The sequence below is a fragment of the Alternaria dauci genome, chromosome 2 (genome assembly GCF_042100115.1).
Source record: "Alternaria dauci strain A2016 chromosome 2, whole genome shotgun sequence".
Lineage (NCBI taxonomy): Eukaryota > Fungi > Ascomycota > Dothideomycetes > Pleosporales > Pleosporaceae > Alternaria > Alternaria dauci.
In genome coordinates this window covers 1,193,422-1,212,302 of record NC_091273.1, presented here as the reverse complement: position 1 = coordinate 1,212,302, position 18,881 = coordinate 1,193,422, and the positions used below count along the sequence as shown (strand labels likewise).

The 18,881-nt window shown below is 53.0% G+C and overlaps 5 protein-coding genes across 5 annotated transcripts; 4 read left to right on the top strand and 1 right to left on the bottom strand.

Moving 5' to 3' along the window:
• Positions 1 to 96: 96 nt before the first annotated feature.
• On the top strand, positions 97 to 3,278 carry ACET3X_002468 (uncharacterized protein; the record flags this gene model as incomplete). The annotated part of the gene is made up of 3 exons (XM_069449214.1): positions 97 to 206; positions 269 to 3,161; positions 3,246 to 3,278. 3 exons carry the CDS (start codon positions 97 to 99, stop codon positions 3,276 to 3,278), a joined length of 3,036 nt encoding a protein of 1,011 aa, XP_069309015.1.
• Positions 3,279 to 4,669: 1,391 nt separating this feature from the next.
• ACET3X_002467 (uncharacterized protein) lies at positions 4,670 to 6,778 on the top strand (the record flags this gene model as incomplete). Its single annotated transcript, XM_069449213.1, has 3 exons — positions 4,670 to 5,026; positions 5,116 to 5,510; positions 5,560 to 6,778. The coding sequence occupies 3 exons, from the start codon at positions 4,670 to 4,672 to the stop codon at positions 6,776 to 6,778; spliced, it is 1,971 nt and encodes a 656-aa protein (XP_069309014.1).
• A 919-nt stretch (positions 6,779 to 7,697) lies between these two features.
• On the bottom strand, positions 7,698 to 8,920 carry ACET3X_002466 (uncharacterized protein; the record flags this gene model as incomplete). The annotated part of the gene is made up of 4 exons (XM_069449212.1): positions 7,698 to 8,375; positions 8,424 to 8,606; positions 8,654 to 8,769; positions 8,824 to 8,920. 4 exons carry the CDS (start codon positions 8,918 to 8,920, stop codon positions 7,698 to 7,700), a joined length of 1,074 nt encoding a protein of 357 aa, XP_069309013.1.
• Positions 8,921 to 11,810: 2,890 nt separating this feature from the next.
• On the top strand, positions 11,811 to 13,484 carry ACET3X_002465 (uncharacterized protein). Its single transcript, XM_069449211.1, has 3 exons — positions 11,811 to 12,195; positions 12,248 to 13,072; positions 13,121 to 13,484. The coding sequence occupies exons 1-3, from the start codon at positions 11,947 to 11,949 to the stop codon at positions 13,298 to 13,300; spliced, it is 1,254 nt and encodes a 417-aa protein (XP_069309012.1). The 5' UTR covers positions 11,811 to 11,946; the 3' UTR covers positions 13,301 to 13,484.
• Positions 13,485 to 17,508: 4,024 nt separating this feature from the next.
• On the top strand, positions 17,509 to 18,852 carry ACET3X_002464 (uncharacterized protein). The gene is made up of 2 exons (XM_069449209.1): positions 17,509 to 18,345; positions 18,401 to 18,852. Exons 1-2 carry the CDS (start codon positions 17,542 to 17,544, stop codon positions 18,551 to 18,553), a joined length of 957 nt encoding a protein of 318 aa, XP_069309011.1. The 5' UTR covers positions 17,509 to 17,541; the 3' UTR covers positions 18,554 to 18,852.
• Positions 18,853 to 18,881: the final 29 nt, after the last annotated feature.

Here is an 18,881-nt window from a genome sequence, read left to right as displayed (position 1 = left end):
ATCGTGCACAGTCCATAGCCCTCAGTTCCATGTCGCCTCCCAGGGACTCTTTTGCCCATGCGACAGACTGGACGGCCTCTGCGGCGACATGCGCCCATGCCCGGCGGCCGAGGTCCCTTTCAGCTACTATGCCTCTTGCTGCTGTGCATGGCCTGCTGGACGACTCCAGGTCATGGCATGACCGATGAGGCCATATCTGAACTAAGGTAACGCTCCGCACGAGCCGGCACTCCACGCACACACACGTGCATGGCTGACTCTGGCACAGACAAGAGACACGCGACATCTTCTACCATGGCTACGACAACTACATGGAGCATGCCTTCCCCGACGACGAACTACGACCGCTTACCTGCGCACCCCTCACCCGCGATGCCCAGAACCCCGCCCACATAGAAGTCAACGACGTGCTTGGGAACTACTCGTTGACGCTGATAGACAGTCTCTCGACGCTTGCGATACTTGCTTCTACCCCTCCACCCCATGCGCCTGCCTCCAACAAGGCCTTGGACGACTTCCAAGCCGGCGTCAAACTATTGGTTGAATACTATGGGGACGGCACTCCAGGACCCAGTGGCCAGGGAGCCAGGGCGAGAGGCTTTGATCTGGACAGCAAAGTGCAGGTCTTTGAGACGGTCATCCGCGGAGTCGGCGGACTGCTCAGCTCACATCAGTTTGCAGTCGGAGATTTGCCTATCAGGGGCTACAATGCAACAGCAGAGACGAGACGAGCACGTCAGGGCATATTCTGGCCCAATGGATTTGTCTATGACGGACAGCTACTGCGGCTTGCCACAGACCTCACCGATCGATTGCTACCAGCCTTCAACACACCCACTGGTCTGCCGTATCCCCGAGTCAATCTGCGGCACGGAGTCCCTTTTTACGCCAAGTCACCAAACAACATGGATGCCGAGCATGGCCAATGCGGAAGGGATCCAAACGACAAGGGAACCGAAGTTACCGAGACATGCAGTGCTGGTGCTGGAAGTCTTGTCCTTGAGTTTTCCGTTCTGAGCCGACTGACGGGCGACCCCAAGTACGAGAGACTGGCCAAGGATGCTTTCTGGGCCGTGTGGCATCGCAGAAGTAGCATCGGCCTCATCGGTGCCGGTATCGATGCTGAGACGGGGCAGTGGGTCAACTCCTACACAGGCATCGGAGCGGGAATCGATAGTTTCTTCGAATATGCTTTCAAGTCGCATATTCTTCTTTCTGGATTACCCTTTGATGAAGAAAACGCGGCTACTGATTCACCCGACGCCTTCCTAGCGACTTGGCTCGACGCTCACGAGGGAATCAAACGGCAAATCTATCGCGGGGCCCAGCACCAGCATCCACACTATGCTCAAGTCGACCTGTACACAGGCGCCATCAGGGCCTGGTGGATAGACAGCCTGAGCGCATTCTACCAAGGACTCCTGACCATGGCTGGCAAGCTGGACGAAGCTATCGAGACGCACCTGCTCTACACCGCTCTCTGGACCCGTTACTCCGCCATGCCCGAAAGATGGTCGACCGCAACTGGCAATATCGAGCATGGCCTTCGCTGGTGGGGCGGACGACCAGAGTGGATCGAATCGACCTGGTACCTGTACCAAGCCACCAAAGACCCCTGGTATCTCCATGTAGGGGAGATGGCGCTGCGCGATATCAAACGACGTTGCTGGACCAAGTGTGGATGGGCTGGCCTGCAGGATGTGCGTACCGGCGAGCTGAATGATCGAATGGAGAGTTTCTTCCTTGGCGAAACTGCCAAATACCTCTTTCTACTCTTCGATCCGTCGCATCCGCTCAACACCTGGGACGCGCCATTTGTCTTCACCACCGAAGGCCATCCGCTGATTGTGCCAAAACGATTACGTCCTGTCCCCAAAACGCGCTTAGAGTCTCCTCCAATCTTTGAAGTGCCTGAGACATGCCCTCTTCCGCCAGCTCATCTGCCTTTCAGCATCTCTGCAACAGCGGCTCGTACTGATGTTTACCATGCTGCAAGCCTTGCCAAGTTGCATCTCATGCCAACCATTGAGACACTTGACTCTCCACTTGTCGAGTTCAGCGCCGACCACCCCAGCGTTTCTTTATCAGACATACGTTCGCCCTCAAACTACACTTATTATCCCTGGACTTTACCCCCGGAACTCATCCCGTACAACGCGACGAGCTCACCGTTGGCCTTTAGAACTACCTTCGATCTCTCCTTTCCCAGCATGCCCAGTACGTCGCTGGTCGGTGCGCTTCAAAGGGTAGACGAAGGTATCCTGGTCAATTCCATTAGTGGACTCCGACTTGGCATGGTTCGCGAGCAAGACAAGCCGCGCGCCATAGAGCAGAAACTAGACCTTGATGAGCAGTTCCGGATCTACGCAATCTCCAACATAGCTCTGGGTCGCGACGAGAAGGTGTTCATGTCTCGCTCAACTATCGACAACTTCAACCCACTCGATCCATATTTTACGAGAACGCGAGACTCACATATCCTTGACTTGGTCGTCGATGTACCGCCTCAGCCAGCGACCGCATCTTCCAGCACGTTGTCAGACATCCTTAGCGATGCGCTAGGTGATATGAGCAACCTATCCGGCCTGGACATTGCGGATGTAGTCGATTTGGAGGTGGACCCAGAGGCACTTGAGAACGAGCCCTCGTACCTCTCCAACTTCCTCTCATCGCTCCAAGCTCTGCTCGCTGTCCCATCGCCCACGTCAATATCGTCGGCCTCTGAATCACAGAATGTCGATCGGCAAAAAGCGAAACGCCATTTCTTTCCTGCTGCGCTCCCCATTGGACCTGGTGCAGCGCCGATGCCAGATACCAAAGACCCAGACGCGTCATACAGCTCCAATAATCCCCTCGTCTGGTCGAATGTCTACGTACACCCTACCACACTCTGCACTGAGCGCCTTCCCCTCGAAATAGCAAAACAGTATCAGATCATAGTAATCCCACGGGGTGATTGCTCATTCTCGATCAAGTTGCACAACATCCCCGCTTACCCACCTGGTCCCGCCTCTCTTCAACTGGTCGTCGTCGTCAGCTTCCCGGAACATGAGGAGAATAGACATGCTGACCCGGCGCAACCTCCTGTGCAGCCGCTGATTGATGATGTGCAGCATACGCCAACGGGCATATTGAGACCAAACCCCATTCCTATGATAATGGTAGGTGGGGGAGAGGACACGATCAGGCTACTGAGAAGGGCGAACGGAGTAGGGATAAGAAGGAGGTATTACTTCCGTAGTCAGGGCGTCAAGATAGGCAACTTGATTGTACTCTGATAGTACGGCGCAATTCCCTGCGCATGAGCTGCAGAGATGGCCAGGTATATGCATATAAACTCTTGGAATAGATACATAGTACGCAAGATCAAATCATCCTGCATGTGAGGTTCGGGCCATATGTACGATTGCCGAAGACATCACATGCCGGCACGACATGTGCGAACTGCATGTGATGCGGATAGGCACGGAGGCGAAATTTTCCGATGGCTGCTTTTAGTGTGAAGGCGCAACGGGTGCGGGATGCCGCATGGGCTTGACAACGTCGATCCGTGGCGCCCTGCTATCGCCCGTGATCAGTATACTTGTTCACGCGCCTTCCTGCTCGTCATAGTCCGTCGAGAAATATTGCCTTTCTTATCTATACGCGTCCAGGACTGTAGGGGAGGGGGCGGCCTTCCGCTAAGCTAGTTGTCTTGGCATGCTTCGTCTCGCGCTGAAGTCTCACCAACCACATCTCCCGCCTGCCCTATGTCTTCCTCCACAAGGCTACCGCAATACTCTGCACTCCCGTTGCAGCCACATGCGCCGTCATGTTGCTCGTTCGATCCCCCCTGGACAGCGATCGTAATCCCACGGAGCGGGCCCCGAAAAGCCACTTCACGGACACACTACTGCTAAACAGGCAGGCCACCAATGCGCCCAGCCTTGCTATCTTTCCACTACAGCTGCGGCTACACCGAAGTGTGTACTAGTCCTTTGGTCATTCACCTATCCAATGTCAGAGGACCTTTGTACGAGACAAGTTGTCTGCTGGCGCATCCCCGTGTTGGCTGACAGTCTGCAATGCTCCGATTTTACGGGTTCCTGCAGGCAAAAACAAGACAACGACACGTCTCTGTTTTGTTTTCCCACATGGAGCGACGGCACGCCATTTCAGGGGCTCTGCCGCTGCTGTCGTATCCAATACCGCGAATGTGCCTTTGCCTGCTCCATGTGAACGCATGAAACATTCGTGATCTCCCGAGCCATGGCTCTTTTTGGAAGGTCAAATCGTCGCCTCCAGCATTCTATGCAAGCTATAATGCCCAGCGCAATATAACCAGGGCTATAGAAGCTTGCCTGCCTATTTAACAACATCGCCAAGCCCCGATTCTATCGTTTTCCTACCATTGCACCGGTCGACTACGCAGGGAACCAGGCCAGGAAAGGAAGCCAGTGGTTGTTCCCTTGTCGCGTGGGCAATCTACTAACCTACGCAACCTGGTGTTGAATCGCCTACTCGCTCCATATACTCGAAGAGGTCAAGGACGGAGTGTAAAGAGTCGTTCGGAGTCAAGTGTGGCGAGGAGCAGGTCATGTATAAGAGGAGTGCTATACTGTTCCAAAAATTTCCTTTTAAGTACATCTTTAGTCCCTAGTCTATCATTTCCACTCCGCTCGTTATTACGATGCGTTCCGTCCTCCTCGCGTCGCTGGCTTCGCTGTTAGCCATCAGCGTCTATGGCCACCCCCAACCCACCCGAAACACGCTTGCTCGTCGTGCTGTCGACCTGGACTCCTACCGCCTGAAGCACGCCGCCTCATACAAGAACACAGCTGAAGTTGTGGCTGATCCCAACATCAACACACTTACGAAGCGTGCTAGTGCCGAGGACGTTGCCACCGATCTTGTCAAGGCTACGATCCCCGATGCTGAATTTCGTCTTGTCAAGGACTCCTATGTCGGCGATAACGGAGTAGCTCACTTCTACTTCAAGCAGACCGCCAATGGTCTTGATATCGACACAGCCGACTTCAACGTCAATGTAAGTTGGTGAACCCCTGTACTTCGCCCAGTACTACCCAACACAAATATATTCTTCATCCCTCAGACATCTTGGCTGACAACGAGCAGATCGGTCGTGACGGCAATGTTTTCTCTTTCGGAAACTCCTTCTACAAGGGTGCTATTCCAGCACCGCCAAGTCTGAGCAAAAGAGATGCTGCCGCGCCTGTCAACGCCCTCAAATCGGCTGTCAATGCTCTTGGCCTTCCTATTTCCGCCGAGTCGGCTATTGCTGAGGCGAAGGAAGCTTCCGAGACTTATACTATCAAGCAGACCACTGGATGTGTCAGTGAGCCTGAAGCACGTCTCGTCTACCTTATTGATGAGGAGGGAAAGCTTGCTCTCACCTGGAGAGTTGAGACTGATGTCATGAGCAACTGGCTTCTGACATATGTTGACGCGGAAGATGGCGAGAAGGTACATGCCGTTGTCGATTACTCTGCGGACGCTACCTACAACGTCTAGTAAGTAACAATGACTACAACGCGGCTGGTCACTGCTAACAACTTCCAGCCCCTGGGGTATCAACGATCCGCTTGATGGAGACCGTCAATTGACGGAAGATGACTTTTCTTCCAAAGCTAGTGAATTCGGATACCACAGCGATGGCACCACATTATTCAAGACTACCCGTGGCAACAACGGTATTGCCCAAACCAACTGGGGCAACGTGAGCAGCGGTTTACTCAATCTTCCCCGTCCTGTCAGCGAGTCTCTGACCTTTGACTATCCATTCTCACTCAACGATACCGACTGGAAAGGCTATGCTAACGCCTCGATCACCCAACTCTTCTACACCGCCAACAAGTACCATGACGTTCTGCACACGCTGGGTTTCAACGAGAGGGCTGGAAACTTTGAGATCAACAACAACGGCGCTGGTGGCGCTGGTCAGGATTTTGTCTACCTCAACGCCCAGGATGGCGCAGGCATGAACAACGCCAACTTTGCCACACCCCCCGATGGTCAGCCAGCACGCATGCGCATGTACATCTGGAACGCCACGACTCCTAACCGCGACAGCAGTTTCGACGCCGGTGTTGTGATCCACGAATACACGCACGGCCTTTCCAACCGTCTGACCGGTGGACCAGCAAACGCGGGATGTCTATCTCTTCTGGAATCCGGTGGCATGGGAGAAGGCTGGAGCGATTTCTACGCCACAGCTATCCGTCTCAATCCCGGTGACACTCGCGCCACCAACTACCCAATAGGAGACTGGATCAGTGGTAGTCCGTTTGGCATCAGAAACTACCTGTACTCCACAGACCTGAACCTCAATCCTCAGGTATACTCAGACGCAGACTTCTACATCAAGGTCCACCCCATCGGTAACATCTGGGCGTCTATGCTCTACGAGGTCCTCTGGAACCTCATCGACAAGTACGGCAAGAACGACGGCTGGCTACCTGCCTTTGATGACAACGGTGTGCCGACTGATGGCAAGTACCTCGCTTTGAAGCTCGTCATGGACGGCATGGCACTTCAGCCTTGCAACCCTACTTTTACTTCTGCTCGCGATGCCATTATCGATGCGGACGAGGCGCTCACGGGAGGTAAAAACGTTTGCGAGATCTGGAGTGGATTCGCCAAGAGGGGTCTGGGTGAGGGTGCGATCTATTCGCCCACAGCAAGGACGAACAGCTTCGATCTTCCAGAGGGCGTGTGTGGTGGAGGAAACTCTACGACTAAACTGCACAAGAGGCGTCTTCAGCCTGTCCTGTTGACCTGAAGTATTAGGTGTCGGGATTGCGTTTCGGCGAGATGCAGATGGCGTGGGTGTTAGTATTCAGGGGCGGTGTCCGCCTGGCAGAGAGCATTGACCGGAGTTTTGTATGTGGCGAAGTCTTGACGACGACGACGACGATGATGATAGATACCTGCATTGGGCGGCGTTCATAGGCACAAGGTGCTTTCTTTCTTAATGATTCATCATGTTCTTTTCATCCACGCCTTGATCCTTTTCCGCTCCGTCCCCCCCTTTTGCCAAAATTTGCGGCGAATAATCAACGCGATCAACGTCAACACCTGTAACATCGGTTCCTCATCCCTATTCAGCCCCAATGCAGCATACCATATCCTCGGTATCCGAAACTCAAGCGCTATGCTACGCTGGCGCAGTGCTGTAGATTCGCCAATCTGTCAGACAAAACCGGTAAAGAGAACATGGACTAGCATATCATCGGAGCCGTGCAGATCGGACCCCATGTGTCAGAGTCGCCGTGAGTCCGGCAATTGGCGCCTTGCGAAACACCCTGTCAGGGTGTTCTTCCCGCCCCCACGCCCCTGGTTCGTATAGCTTAACTTCGTAGTGTGCTGGCATGGTATGCACGTGGGTTTACCCACAGGCAGGTATGCTAGTCGGACCCTGATACCAGGTTTTGGGCTTTCGGGGGGTCAGACGCGGTGAAGGACTCCGTGTCCAAAGAAGCAAGTGCGTAGGTAACAGTACCATTCTACAAAGGCGGATCGGTTGAGCGCAGTCTGATACAACTTTGTTATATGCAATTCATACATGCGCGCACGGTGAGATTGACGTTGTAAATTGCTGTAAAATTGGGATTAATGGAATAAGGCAGAGAGCGGTGATGATGTCGTATTCCGAAAGAGGACGACGACAGTACTTCTATCCAAGAAATATTTCAGTGAACTCATTTGATGGCCTTTGAGACTGCATCATGTTCCGTAGCGTCCTCGTCCAAATCATCGTCCCATTCATCCCTCCTGACACCGCTCTGCTCAGCGACTGAGGTAGCAGTACCAGGTGGTGGCGCATCGTCATCGCTCTCATCTTCGAATGCGGCAGGGTCGGCCAGCGGTTGGCTCTCTGGGTCCGCGTTGGCGCTTTCCGGGGTCGTTCGCTTCGGCGCACCTTCAACACCTTCATCTGCGGACACGGAGATGCCTCTACGGCCCCACTTGTTCTTGGGTTGTGTGGTACCGTTGCGCTCTCCAGCAGTCTCCTCGTCGTAGTCGAAATCCGTGCTCTTCCTGCCTACGAAGCGTCCAACAATCCATCCACGGCCGAGATCATCCGAATCTACCACGCCGCCATGCCGAAGCTTCACGCGCTGTCGCGTCCAGTACACCCATGCAAAGTCGATTATGAGCGCTGTTTGTATGGTACCCCACACCCACGACGTGGGGTCGCGATAGCCGGGTTCATTGAAGCCGCGCGTGATCCAGTTCAGGACATAAAGGAAGCGGTATGTACCGAGTGTGACGAGATAGAACGAGTCAAGGACGGTGGGCACAGTGGTTTGCCGGAGGAGGAGGAGTTGCGGGATGACGCAGACGGACTCGAGGATTTCGGAGAAGACCCAGAGGATCTGCGGTTGTTAGTCTTCAGTTTGTGGAGGGGTGGAAGCAGACGTTACCTCGAGAAAGGCGTTGGGTCCAATCAGGGTATCCTTGAAGATGAGGTACCAGAACGGAGTCATGAGCACGCTGCCTAACAGACAGTACATGCCAAACTTCCATGCCTTCTCACGTTCGCGTGTGCGTGCGTATACGCTCGTCATGAGGAAAATGATGTACAGTGATGACAGTGTGTAGAAGATCTGACGGGTTAGCCGCGTGCGCGTTGACATGTGTCGGCTCTCCGCACCTTCAAAGAGAAGTTCCACGTATGCCAGCCATCCTTGGTCGCCGAAGATGTGAAGATGTCGAGATATCGCGTGCAGAAGACTAGCGCGTAGAGGACTTGGGTGATGAGAGAGACGCCTGCATACGTCAGCTCATGTCGCATGCTTCAAGCGGTGATGGAGGCCAGCTCACCCTCAGCACTGCTGTTTGAGTGTATTGCCCATATCAGTATGAGCTTCGACGACGTATGCGAGACGTCGCCGAGGATGTGAAAGAGGTTGAAGCCCATCTTGGGGATGAACAATGCTATGCGATGGCTACACAGCACTAGGCCAGCCGCCCGTCGCCGGCGTGTTGAAGCTCAAAGCGCGCTTTCGGCACTCTGTGCCTGTACGGGGGTAGTTGGTACAAGGATGCCGATGCCGGTGTTTTCAGCACCAGGTCCGGCAGGGTCTGGAGTTGAAGATAGGAAAGGACGGGTAGTTGATGGCGTCTGTTGGATGGTGATGCCTAATGTCTTCCCCGGGTTTGACGCAAGCTACCACGCTACATGTAACGTGCTTGGCAATCCATTCCCCGGGGTCCACGCTAGCGCGCCCGGAGCGGCTTAGTGTCGAAGCTAGCCTCGAGAATGGGTACTCAAGTGCAGTCTAGCTTTTTAGGTAGCAGAGAATATCCAACCCTCTTGGCCAGTGCCTAGATGGTACTGTGGAACGTCTTCAACACATACTCACCTACCTGCGTGTTTTCACAGGTTGGTGGTCCATGCACCGACTGAATATAGACTTCCGACCGCGTGGTAGAATTCTCATCCTGGCCTTGCAGACCACCTGTGTCAAGCTTAGCTTCTTCTTCACGCACTATGTGTTCAAACCAATATCCAAGTCATGCGAATCTAGCCTCCATATCCCGTACTTTTCCGAGGCCACGGAAGACTACCTAATGAACTGTCGACATCTGGGCAGTCGCCGCAGTGCACGATACATGCGATTGTCCCTGTCCTGCGCTTGTATGCAATGTGTTGTGATTCATACGGGACCACGAGATCGGTCCTATGCGTGTTACAAGAACGGCACAGTACCGCATCTTAGGGTACGATACCTAGGTAAGAGTCAGGCGGTGCGAGGCGCAGCGAGTGGGCCGAGCAGACATCGTGGCTTGAACTACGCCCAGATCTATTCCAGAACGCAACGCTCGCAGTGCCTTTTGAGCGCTTCTCGAGCTTGACCGTGACCTTCGGGTGCAATGAGGCGCTCAGTAAATGAAATACAGTGCCGCGTGAGCGTCGGTGCCTTTTGCGGCGAAGATCATGGACGCTTGGATCAGGACTCCAAGGCCTCCAACGTGGCGCACACGGAACGGATGGCACCATCCTGGGTCCAGGTACAAGATCCTTCAGTGTATGCTTCGAGAAGGTAACATGTGTGCCGTATCTAGGCTGGTTAACATGCTGTCGAATTCAGTGAGACTTGGAGTAGCCGAGATGTGAGTGGCCAACTTCGACACTTCGTAATAGTTCAGGCAAAGGCGTATGAGAATCCTCACAACCTGTTCGGAAAATCATACACAGCGTAGCTTTTGACAATGTCCATGTTACGAGCTAGTCATACACTATCGCTGTGCTTGTTTGTGTACAGCTGCTTCGCTATAGTTGTCGACTGTGACAGCCAAACTGGACAAGGCAGATTTGTGCCCAGCAGAACGCATGCGACCTACAAATCAAAGAACAAAGTGAATGGCGACAAAAAATGTAGCTATATCAAGAGTCAAAAGGCAGTGTTTCAAGGGTTGGAGCCGCCGTTTGCTGCGGTCGCAAGATCAGTGCGCAGCCGTGGAATGACAAACCACGCTCCACTCTACAGAAGGCCCTCTCGGGTAGCTTTTCGACACAAGTGGTGTCGCAAGTATTCTACCGGAATGAAATCTTGATGAAACGCAGCTACCAATGCGACGAGCAAAGATTACCGTTGAATGACAACGGCAGAGCGGGGTTTTCGGAACTGGACCGCTGCAAGACAAAGTCTTTTAGCCGTTCAACAACGCACAGCCCAGATTGACTAGTAGGATGAGAGTGTGGTGGTGGGGTGTGACACCCACTGAGCGTCGTGCGGAACGTCTCAGTCGGCGATTCTCCACCGAACAAGTCCCGTGGTGTGGGGCGAAAGCGACATGGCAGGCCTATACGCTAGCCAGCGGCGGGTTGTCGAAGGTGGTGGTGGCAGTGATCTTCGCTGATATCGTGGACAAGTACGACTTGAGGGGTGGGAAGAAGAGGAGGTGAGTTGGAAGGGGACCGAAGAAGCGAATTAGCGGCCTTTACCCAGCCGAAGCGTGTATTAGCGGCCAATAAGAATTACCTCAAACATGCATTTAAGCGCCTTTGCGTCCTTCGCCCTCAGCTTACCCACTACACGCGGGGCAATTTACTGGCTTTAAGGTACGTCAACGGCACAGCTATCCACGCGCACCGAATGGGAAGACACGGCTGGCCAAATTTCCTCGTTGCTGCGCGATGGAGTGCGACCCTTGTTGACGGCATCCCATGGCGCCGCCAGCACAGACAAGTTCTCCAATATCACGCTGCATCGAAAGGAGATTATCCTGCTGGGTAGTGGTTGTGGGAGGAGTCTCAGACGTCAGGGCCGACGTCAAGGGTGGCCGCCTTACTGAAGGTTACATTCGACATTCACCCTCAGAAACCACCACCAGGCGCACTAGCCACCATTTAGTGTAGCCGACACACCCTTGCTTGGCCAGGTGTATAGCGGATACCGATAGCAAGGCTGCACCGACGCCCACACAGTCATGATCACCGCCGTTGCAGGACACCACCTAGAAACCCAGCACAGCGTTCCGGGTCATCAAATGGGCCGGACACAACCGTGAGCAACCATGCACGCCTGGCCAATTCGCGGCTCAAGCGCAAGGCATGGCATGCCGGGGTCGAGGCCGCCAAACCGCGAGGGGACAAGAGAAGAGCAGGGTGAAAGCTCGGGGCGCTAACGTGCAGGCCTGACAGTCAGTGCGCAGCAGCAGCAGCATCCTTCAAAGCCTACTGGGTGGTGGCACGATAGAGTCGATGCACTAGAAGTGACCTGCACTCGAGGCCGCTATACCGCTACCATCTTGATAAATATGACTGAGGCGTTCCCCTAGCCCGGTCATCCAGCTCCAGCCTAGATATCACCACCGTGCGCCGCGTCTTCCTTCGTGCTACCGCCCGTCTTGATTGCATTTCTTGCTACATTAGCGACCAAAACAGTAGAGGCGCAGCAACAAAAGGCCCTTCTTACCCAGCTGGCAGACATTGTTGTCATGTCGATTATACTTGAAGGTGCTATCCTCCCTCCCCATCTTCTCCAAAACAAGCCAGCCTCGTGGCCAAATCCCTACCACCTTCAGTACTACCCCGCGCCTGGCTCCTCGCCTCCCTTAATGTCTCCACAGTCGCATCACTCGTACACACCACACCTGCCAGAAAGTCCTCTCCCTTCTCAAGAGCTGAATAGTCAGCCGACTCCTGGCTGGTGCCCCTCGATTTCAGCCCCAGAGTATCATAGCGAGGTTTGTACTTCACCCTTGTTGCAAGATCGGCTGCTCATATACAGTTGTCTAGACCAGTTATGTCTCGTATCCACACTATGGGCCTCCACACACAGCAACTATCAATCTATCGCAACCCGTCTCTACGCTTCATTATCCAGCGAGAGCTCCAGTCTCTGCTACACAGTCCTCAGCGGCCATTTCTCCGGGCACCGTCTATTCTCGGGACTCAGTGGTACCAGAATCTACACGTCCGTCAGAAGAGCCTCAGTCCGACGCAAGAAGTGTGCCTCTTCAGCCCACGTCTCGCTTTAGGAGACAGTCCTGCCTAATGAACCGGCCACACAGCAACTTAGACTCACTGCCTTCAGCAACAGCAGCAGTCGAAGGCCCATGGATGAACGCACTAGGTATCCACTCAAGTCAAGATGCCTACTACTCGGCATTCGGTACCCATAGTCCACAGTTGAGTGAACCGTCAACGGAACTATCATCCAACCAGATGACCTCACCACAACCCCGACGCCTGTACACACCAATAGCTCCTCTACCCCTTGAGACACCTCGGTCGCATGCAACTAAGAGGTTCCGAGAAGATGATGAAGAAGATGGGCGTAAGCGAAGAAAGCGATCAGACTCGCAAATGTCAACACAGTACGAGCTCAGCGAGGAAGACCGACTACTTCTACGGCTCAAAGAAGACGAAAACATGCCGTGGAAGGACATCGCAGCGCGCTTTCTGACAGACCTCAACAAAACTTACCAAATACCAGCATTACAGATGCGCATCAAGCGACTGAAAGAGCGGATGCGTATATGGGCCGACGCAGACATCCAAGCACTACGCAAGGCACATGATTACTGGACGTCAAGCAAGTTTGATATCATCGCGCAAAAGGTATGTATCGCTCCAACGGCTCTCGAGCATGAGGTCTGACTCTGTTAGATGCAAGACTTTGGCGCTACAGAGAAATGGACAGCAAAACAATGCTCACGCAAATGGCAAGAGGTCGATCCTGCGCCCATTCCATATACCCAATTCGACCATCACATCCAGCAGGGCTTTACTCCCTATCCTATAAGCCCCATCGAGTCGTCGCATAGCAACTACTTCCTGCACACCTAGTCAGCCTCGCTTACGGCTGAGGGATGCGGGTAAATCATCGTGTATCGTCTTCTTCTTGTTCTTTCAACCGGGGATTGTCACATGTGGACACTGTTCAAACGCCGTCGCGATGCGGCACAGACACATGGCGTTTAGCAAAAACAGGCGGGCTTGCATAGGGATTTGGGGCACAGCAACATCGAGGCAGCAGCGCGCAACGCCTTACGTTCACATTCTATCTTGTCTTCTTCGTTCGATACCCTTGCTTAACTTCACCGTTTCAAATTTTATAACGATTATCATCATCTCTTTGCCCTAGGCTAGCCAAGTGGCCCCTTCCCCATCGCGTACATCGCCACCCCTGCTGCAGTTCTTCTCGGTCGCATTCTTAAAGTACAGTATAGGGGGTCTGCTATCATGGAATGAACAAATGCACCGCACATTCTCGCAAACTTTCAACCCTTTTTCTTTCCATTTTGGTCGCAATCCGCATTTTCCGCACAGCCCTACTAACCTTATGCCGCCTTGTGGGGCCTTTTTTTCTGTCTGGTCCCTCCTTCTTCAACGGGGCAGGCTTCTCCGTTACCCACTTATGCCGACGTTGACTGCGCCGCAATATGCAGATAGAGTCGTGCCGCAATCACGGTTGTATCGATTTCTCGCGACTGTTTCAGAGGTGTCAGTAGCAACGGCTGTGAGAGGTTCGCTTGAAGTCAAGTTAAAGCGATTTGGCAGTCATACGTGTGGCAGTACGCACTCTTGCGGCAGAGTTTGGCTTTCACCCGCGCGGCTCGCGTGTCTTGAGTGCGGCACGGTGGTGGTGCGATACCTTACCCAGAAGGTTTAGATGGACGACGCCGCAATCGGGCCTTTCTTGCCTGGAGCTGCCGCTACACGGACAGACAGACACGTAACACTGCGTTCCTGCAAGACCTGTCAAAGGGCACGGGTTGTCTTACAGTACGGTGCACTATGACGTGCTTCGCGACAGATGCCCATGCACGCGTAGGTGCCTCGACGCACGTCACGCATCTGAGACCGTTACGTACGACATCGCTCCATCTGTTACCATGGTAAGATCTGTCATCTCTGGGTACGCCTATCGCTTGGCCGATATGTTGCGTATAGGTCATGTGCCCCATACTCTGACCTCTCCTACCACACTGGTATACATGTAAGATACGTTAAGAGTAAGAAAGCATGATTGACGCCAGTATCCCTCGTATACTTCACGCGGAGCTCGTGACTGGTCAGCGTAGTCAGCCCTATGTGTAAGCTAGGTTGTACAGTCCCCGTTCTACGCGAGCACCGTATAACTTACAACCACCATTGTAGCATGCAGGGGCCCACAATGAAAGTATGCTAGGGAGTCTCAGATACGCACACTGTACCTACCTTCCTGATATACCCCTGTATCCTCCACTACTCGGCTATGGTAGTTTCACATTCTCGATAGCTCTGGTCGAGACCACTCTTCTGCAGATGCTGCAAGCACTGGTGGATCGCTTGAACCAGTGTGCTTGAAAGGCACGGTTTCCATGCAGGCGCCTAGGGCGAAGACCAAGCAGATCAGCAAGACGAGTAGTCCTTACATAACTCTCCCTATATTGACCAAACATGTATGACACGGTCGCGTGGATAACCTCACGCGCTGATATCAGACCGGAGTTGCGGAAGAAGGGATTTCTGTCGGTGAAGCTGACTTAAGAACAACGAAGATCGTACTGGTATACCTCCACGCTGCGTTGAGATCTATGCACGAATTTGGCTCACACATGCCGGGGAGTTATCTGTTAATCAAAGGCCCCGCAATCCTGAACTCCCCTTAAGCTCTCAACCGCTCTTTGAACGGTACGGGTGGCGCCGGTATGCATGGCGAGGGCATCTGTCACACTGTCTTTAGCTAGTATTCATGCGACATCCTTTGCACCGAAGGACCCTCTGTGCGTTCCAGAGGTGTAACAGGCCACTGGAATCTAGCTACCAGCTGTAAGCACTGCCTCGAGGAGATCGAGATCTTCGCGCGACACTGTCCAAACTGTTGCGGCAGTTTCTATCCAGGCGTTGACAATAGCTTTCAATACGGTCTGACGTGTATCACCAAGTCTGCCAGATCCAGTCCGGGCGTAGGAAGAAGTTGCATGGGCATGATGCCAGTTGACCGGTGCGGTGTATAATCATGCATCTGGTGGATCTGACTGGCCAGCCCGTTTCGAAATCTAGTGGATGGCGATTTGCAATTCGCTTGGTGACTGCCAGTGGCTTGCTCGGAAGGAGGGTGATTTTGGGTCACAAGCCATAGTAAGCTTACACCCGCTCGCCAATGCTGTCGCGGACCGCGTCGAAGACCGGTTCGTTGCGCATGTACGCAGCTTATCTCTCCTCGATGTCACCAACGGCCCGAACGGCCCTACGGTGGGAGCTGAAGAACGGCTGGTAGCGGCCTTTCGCCAGAACCCCCAATAGGCATACTAGTCAGAGTGAGCATTTAGCGTAGTCGAGGCCTTCTAGAAGTCTCAATAGGCTGCTTATCATTTGCGACCAAGCCTTCGAGCTTGTGCTGTGACCAGTCACAGGTAGGCTTTGTCGACCGCGTGTGGTGCAACCTCCCCACGTTCCTGCGTCGTTCGCACAACGTAGCTGCTCGGAATCTACCGCTGTTCTCACTTGGTCTGTTGCTGACTGCTTACAACAGTATTCCATGTTCTGTCTCTGAGGGCAGGTGTCCAATAACGGCAAGACTCAGACGCGGGATGCAGACTAGTACAGTCGTAGTAGGTAACAATGTTCGATTATTCGGAATCTCCTCCGCATTGCCGAGCACAAGATAAGACAAGGGTCCGTAAGAACAGAACCCTGTAGTAGGGGTATGATGCATTGGCCAATGGCTGACGCTTTTTCCGAGGGAGTTAAACATATGAGAAATCGTTGTGACTGGATCATGATGTAGACGGAGGGGAAAGCTGTGTGATTATGACATATGAGCTGCATTTGGACTTGACCGGGTTGGTGCAGTGTTTCATGATCTACGCCCCACATTAGCATGTCAGTAGAAGCGAAGAGCACTCCCTGTTTCCACCACTGTGACGGTAGATTTAGTCGATGATACCTAGGAAATATTGTTGAACTGCACATGTTTTAGCCGCATCGTATGGGGTTCTATAGGCGGCACAGAGCGACAGATGCTAGACCCCATGAGGTCATCATGCACGTGCCTGTCAGCGCACACCCCCTCACGGTTCACCGGTGGTACTGCAGGCCTGCCGAACCACTCGTTCGCACGCTGATGGTCGGACAAACCGCAAAGCTATGGTAGAGATCGATCTTCATTCCGACAATGCGATCGGCATCCATCGAGAAAGAGTCGTACAAAGAGTCTTCGGCTAATATTAGAGAGCTGTCGTGCTATACTCCATCGAGTTCAGAAACGTAAACTTACTCCTGAGCTGCTGCCGGGGTACCGAACCACGGGCCAGTCTATCGGTGAGTCGGAAGAACGGTTCAGGCCTGCAAGCTGCTATCCTCTTACAGAAACCACATCCTCTTTACGCGACCCCAAGGTTCAAAAGGAGGGGCCCGGGACGTTTCAGGATCCGCGGGCTCGCATGCGCAACGTGGTATCTAATTATCCATAGTGATCAGGCGGCTATTCGCGTGCGTTCGCCCCACCAGCTTTCACCATCACCTTCTCCAGATCTTCTTCGGCCCTTCTAGCGCGTACAAGAGACCCGTCATCTCGGATGCTGTGCAGCTGAGGCCCGCAAAGCCGCCTGGGGTACGCATGGGAGCTAGAGACATGATGCCTGTCTTCCTCTGCCTATAAATGTTGAGCGTAAGAGATCGTAATAAAGCGGTGCTCGCTGGGTAAATGGTATGCAGAGTGCTCATAATGAGCGAAAATTTACCCGGTTATGTCCGTCCGCATTAAGTGTTTTTGCTGCCCTTTGAATGACTGTTAATATTGCCAATCTGGGACAAACCGAGTAATATGACTGTTATGCACGCTCGATTCGGTTGCCATCAAGGAGCTTCGTGAGAAGTACGAATGATCAAACAAAGGCCGAAGGAGTGACAATGATGGGGTGGTAGCTGGCTGTGTGGTGGCGACCTCGTTACTACCGCTTCTTTAGTCATCGGGCCTCCGCAGTTTATCTCCGTTATTTCCAGATCTTCCCAGGACAGCCTTGTACAGCACATCCCGTGTTATAAGCAACACACGTCCGAGACATTACCATCTCCATCACTTCTCTTGCGGTCGCACCATGCGTACAGGCCTCGCAAGATTGCCACATCTTCGCTCTCAAATTTTCCTTGCAAAGTCACCAAGATTCTTCCACACGTCATCGACTGTCATGGCAGGTCTTACCATCAACTCGCAATATGCCATGCCATCAGGGTACAAAATACCCGTCCTTGGCTATGGCGTATACCAAACACCAGCAGACATTGCTTCTGACGTAGTTCAGCATGCAATCAAGGTCGGCTATCGCCATGTGGACTCTGCGGTAGCCTACCGGAATGAGCAACCATCCGCGGAAGGAATGAAAAAGTCAGGAATACCAAGAGAGGAGCTATTCTTTACGACGAAGATACCTCCAAAAAATATGAGCTATGAGAATTCGAAACAACACATCGAGAATACACTAAAGATTACGGGGTTCGATTATGTGGATCTCTATCTCCTACACAGTCCGTATGGCGGTAAAGAGAATCGCCTTGGGGCCTGGAAAGCGCTCGTTGAGGGTGTTCAAGAGGGCAAGATTCGGTCGATTGGTGTATCGAACTACGGTGTGCACCATCTGGACGAATTGGAGGCATGGATCAAAGAGACTGAGGCCAGAGAAGGGAAGAGCAAGGGCGGAGTTATCAGCATTAACCAGATCGAGCTCCACCCCTGGCTCGCGCGTCCAGACATTGTGAACTGGTGCAAGAAACGGGGTGTGCTCTGTGAAGCATATTCTCCGCTCGTGCGCGCGACAAGGAATGAAGATCCGCTGCTGAAACCACTCGCAGAGAAGTATAAGAAGACGCCCTCCCAAATACTGTTGAGATGGAGTTTGCAAATGGTACGTACACACGCGATTCTCTCCTAGTATTATATACCATACTGATATCGTTTAGGGATTCGTACCACTGCCCAAATCAGTCACCAAGTCCCGTATCGAAGAGAATGCCCAGATCTACGACTTCGAACTATCGGTGGAGGACATGAAAAGCCTGGATACTGGCCTTTATGAAGTCTGCGCATGGGACCCTACAGTCAGCCGCGATTGAGGTCACCGAAGTATAAAACATCTATCGAGTAATTAAACCAACGACTAAGCAGACTTGTCAAAACTCGAGCCAATCAAGTCGACCATACCAGTTTGGCTTGGCTTGGGGACTTGGAGCAATACAGCTTTGTGCTTTGATTGATGGACTGGATCTTAATTGACTGTTAACAAATCTGCAACCAAGGTATCGGATTGGTGCTAGCTCAATAGTCACGCTCTGCTATACGGATCATATGGGTTTCTGTCCTTATAACTCAGATTCAAACACCGATCCATCCCAATAAAATGGCTCTTGCGAAGGATCATCACCCTCTTGTTCCAACACACAC